At 69.1% G+C, this 4,442-nt stretch overlaps 1 protein-coding gene across 1 annotated transcript; it reads right to left on the bottom strand.

Annotated features, from left to right (window-relative positions):
• Positions 1-333: 333 nt before the first annotated feature.
• On the bottom strand, positions 334-3,954 carry H696_04767 (hypothetical protein). The gene is made up of 6 exons (XM_009498630.1): positions 3,787-3,954; positions 3,296-3,673; positions 2,788-3,194; positions 1,836-2,593; positions 1,481-1,692; positions 334-1,289 (listed from the first exon to the last, which is right to left on the bottom strand). Coding segments are annotated over exons 1-6 (2,469 nt in total). The 5' UTR covers positions 3,789-3,954; the 3' UTR covers positions 334-577.
• Positions 3,955-4,442: the final 488 nt, after the last annotated feature.

Here is a 4,442-nt window from a genome sequence, read left to right as displayed (position 1 = left end):
CCGTCGGGCCTGTCGGCGCTCCCCCCTCTGCCCCGTTCTGGCTCAGCGGCGCTGGTCCGTTGGCCCTCTGCGGCCCCCCATATCCAGCGGCCCCGTCCTGTGGGGCCTCATTTCCTCGCCGCCACCACCTCCGGAGGGCCCGCCACTCCCGCTCCATCGGTGGCACCCCCTTCCGTTACCCTCTCCCTCCTTTACTACCATCTCCCGGGAGGGGGGGGGGGGGGATCTGCACGAGTGACATGCAGGGTGGCCTCCCTCTCCCGGGGTCCGCCCTTCTCTCGGGGGGCTGCCGAGGATCGGGCCTGCCCTGCTCTTCGATTCTGACCGAATGTACACCCGTGTTTTGTGAATGTCCATCTCGCTTCTATGCTTTTTTTTTTTCGGGGTCCAGCCCGCCTGTTGGGCGTGCGGTCAGGGCGGACTGCTTTCGGCCCCTGCTTGCCGGGTCGTAGCTTGATGCGACGAGGCGAGATGCTCACACCGACAGACCGGCCGACGGCCATCCACATGTACGTGTATTTCGCAAGAAACAAGGGGGGACGGCCGCACACACGCACGCACGCACGAGCGCCCGGGGCTAGCCGCGCCGGGAGCGCGTACGCAGACGCGACAGACCACCGGAGCCAGCCTCGCCCGGCGGGGCGTCGGCCAAGACCTCCCGCAGCGCCAGCGCCCGGAGTTGAGCATGGTGCCGAGCAATCTCGGCCACCAGCGCCAGCTTGGCCTTCAGCAAGGACATCTCCTCCTCGCTGCGTTCCCAGGTTAGGGCGCCGCTCCCGCCGGGGGAGTCGCCCCCCTCCGGGCCGCCGGCCCCACCACCACCACCGCCGCCAGACGACAGCGACAGCGCGGCCCGGCGCTCACGAAGCCAGCCATCCACCTTGAGGATCTGCTGCACAAAGACCTCCCGCTTCTCGAAGAGGGCCTCCCCCTCCAGCGTGGCCGGCACCCGGATGAAGATATCCACCCCGTTGGTCAGCACCCCGGGCAGGGTGTCCATTTCCCGGGCCCCGGCCGGCGGGGCGTCCGACGGCAGAAGCAGCACCCACCGTCGGGTCGAGGCGCCGAGAACCGGCGCCGCGGCAGGCGCCTGGCCAGGGCCACCGCCCGGGGCCCCGGGGCCCGCCGTGTCGCCCGGCTCCCCGGCCATGCGGCGGAGCGACGGCGGGATCGACCTCATCGGGATCATGTTCTCCTGCACGTAGAGCCCAGTGGCGCGGATCATATTCGCATGGACAACGGCCAGCGTCGGGCTGACGGTCTCCAGCGGGGCTTCCCGAAGCTTTTTTCTGCACGCCATCCAATCAACCGCCCCCCCACCCCGGCAGGGTGCATGTCGTCAGTGGCCGCACAGCGCCGCCCCTCCCCCCCCTCCCCTCCGCTTCCTTTTCAAGCAGAGCATATGGGCATGGGCGGAGGGGAAAGAGAAAAAAAAAGGATCAAATGCCGCAAGCGAGAGGAGGCCGCATGGCACACGTACGCCGTGGCGTCCAGACGCAAATAGCTCTCGGCCAATTTGGCCCGAAGTTCCTGGGCCCGGTCATACAGCCGAGCACGCTGGGCCGCCGGCGGCAGGGAGGCGAATTCCGACTCCGGATCCTTCTCCACCGGGTCCGGTCCAAACAGCCGATTCACCATGTCATTGTATATGGCACTGTCGCGCTCCAGTTGCAGGCGCAAGGCGCGCAGACGCTGCCACAGTTGCAGGGGGGGAGGGGGGGGGGAGGGAGGTCGTGTCAGCGCACGCCGGCAGGGGCTCCGGGAGAGCGGTCGCAGGCGGCAGGAGGAGAGAAAGAGCACGCATGTCGGCGTCCATGCCGAGACCACCCGCGTACCAGGTACACCGACACCTCGGGCGACCGGCGACCGTCCCAGCTGGGAACGAAGAGCTCCACCCGGGTGGCACTGTCGGCGGCCGGGGCCGAGGCCGTGGCCGGGTCTGCGCCGATGCGCCGGGCGCGCAAATTCTCCGCCTTCCGCAGGCCGATTACATGGATCATGATCAGGTCCCGGCAGGGGGTGCACATCTTCAGGCAGGCCCGCTGGGGCGCCGGCACCGGGGCCCCGTGCTCATTGAACACCTCATTCAGCACGGCCCCCGGCCGGAGGGGGATGCCACCCGGGCCGCTCTGGGGGGTGGCCGACTCCAGGCAGGAGATGGAGGCCACCGTGTGGCAGCGCGAGCGGACAAGCACCGCGCCCCGGGGCCCGGACGGGGCATTTCCCTCCCCCGAGGCGGCACCCGGCTCCTGGGCCGCTTCCACCGCATCGCCGCAGGAGACCGCCCCGCAGAGCCAGCAACACTCGCCGACGGCCGCCTCGGGCAGGGGGTCAGCACCCGGGTTCGGGGCCGCGGCGCCCTCGGCCGACGGATTGTCCCCCCCGCCGCCGCCGCCGCCGCCGCCACTGCCGGTGATCGACATGGACATAAACCTCAGGAAGGAGGTGGACGCGCGTTCCAGCTGCGAGGCGGCGCTCGAGGCGGCCGACCGAGAGTGTGGATGCTCGGCCGGCAGGCGCAGGGGGGTCGAGCAATTCGAGCATGGGAAGGGCCCGGGCCCGGAGAGAAGGGAGGGGATCGGCGGAAAGGCACCTGCCCATGGCGCGCACCAGCATGTCAATATCGCACGATCGATCGCCCCGGCCCACACGCACACACACTTGTGAGAGGATGGGTCACAGCTCTCAGAGGCAAGGGGAAGGGAGAGAGAGAGAGAGAGAGATAGGCAGGAAGGGCGGGCAGGTGGCCGCCCGATGGTCATCTGGCGACAGGGGTTCCCAACGAACCTCCATGTTGGACAACATGCTGGGCGGCGCGCTCGGCCCGGGTGAGCGCCCGCGCCGCGTCCAACTTCAGCTGGTCCTGGTAGGTTTTGCGGGATTTCTTGAAGGCCGCCGTCAGCTTGCGCACAGGTGGCGGCTCGGCATCCTCGGCATCTTCGACGATGAGGCCCACGCTTCGGGGGGACGCGAGGCCCGAGGGGGAGCCCGTCACCGGCGAGTCGGTGCCGGACTCGCCGCGCCCGGTTCCGCCCGACCGAAGCAGCTCATGGTGCTTGCGCGAGCAATCGTAGCAGGCCCGGTGCAGGCGCCGGCCCGGCTGTGCGAAGGACTCGCTGCTCGGCAGCATATGCCCCTCCTCATTCAGAGGCAGCGCATAGTCCGAGCAGGCAGCGCAGAAGACACCGCCACAGCTGCCAATGCCCGGGGCACATGGAGGTAACGGTGTCAGCGGGGGGGGAGGGAAGGCCACCAGGGGGTGCAGGGGAGGGGGCATGTGTGCATGTGCGCGTACTGTCGGCAATGGTGGCGGCCGACGCCCATGCCCACGCGTCCGAGATTCACCCCGAGGGTGAGCTTCCGCGCGCAGCCCAGGCACCGGCCCAGGGTCAGGGACTCGTCAATCCAGTGGGCGGTGGTCGGGTCGCCGGGCTGCGGGGCCCGGCCAGCGCGCGACCCCGATCGCCCATGGCCCCCGAAGCCCATGTCCACATCCGAGTCGGGGCCCGGGGACGAGGGGCCCGAGGGATCAAGCAGGGGAAGCTCCGGCGGGATGTTCCGTTGGATGGAGGGCGGCAGCCAGCCGACCACGGCCCTGTAGGCGCCGGACACAGCGGCCGACGCACGCTGGCTGGCCAGCGATGACTGGCCGTCGCCCACCGGCGGCGAAGACCTGCACACAAAGGGAGGGGGCCGGGGGATGTCAGTGGCTGGTGCCGGCGGTGAGGGGAGCGGGTGGGAGGAGCGGCCGGCGCCGACTGGCCGGACACGGCCAGGTGCACATACATGTGTCACAAGAGAGGAGGAGGGGGGGGGGGAGGAGGAGGAGGAAGAGGTGTGGTCTATGTGTGTGTGTGTGTGTCTAGATGCGCAAGTGTTCGTGGCCCCCGGGCGCAAGTCGAACGGAGAGAGGGGGGAGGCGTGAGTTAAGGGCAGAAGCGAGAGGCGAGAGGGGAGGGGGGTGCGGCGGTCGGGAGGAGGGTGCAATCCAGTCTGGCCACCCAAATGTGGGACGCATACACACTGGACATACACACTGGACATACACACTGGACATACACACCGCCGATGGCCGATTGGAAGACAACCATGCCACACCCGGCCGCTAGGCACAAGGCGCGTCCCGCTAGTGGTGGTCCATCACCCTCCATGGGCGGCGGGTCGAGACCATGTTTGTTGCGCGTCCTTGGCCTGGCGCGCTCGGTCTGCAGATGCGCGGCCCTTGGTCTGCGCCTCCTTCTCGCCGGCTGGCAGATGCCATAATAATGGGTCTGTTATTCCTCCCATTTCTCTTTTTCCACCCGGGGCCCCCCCCGTGTCCCTGTCCCGGCTTCCCCGATGTGGCAGATCTTCAAATCCTGATCGGGCGAGGGCACCCATGTGATGCATCACGCGCCGCCACATCACGCCGAGGGGGTGACGCCCCCCCGCGGGAGCGGCGG

The sequence above is a fragment of the Fonticula alba genome (assembly GCF_000388065.1).
Source record: "Fonticula alba strain ATCC 38817 unplaced genomic scaffold supercont2.8, whole genome shotgun sequence".
Classification (NCBI taxonomy): Eukaryota; order Rotosphaerida; family Fonticulaceae; genus Fonticula; species Fonticula alba.
This window is presented reverse-complemented; position numbering and strand designations above follow the sequence as displayed.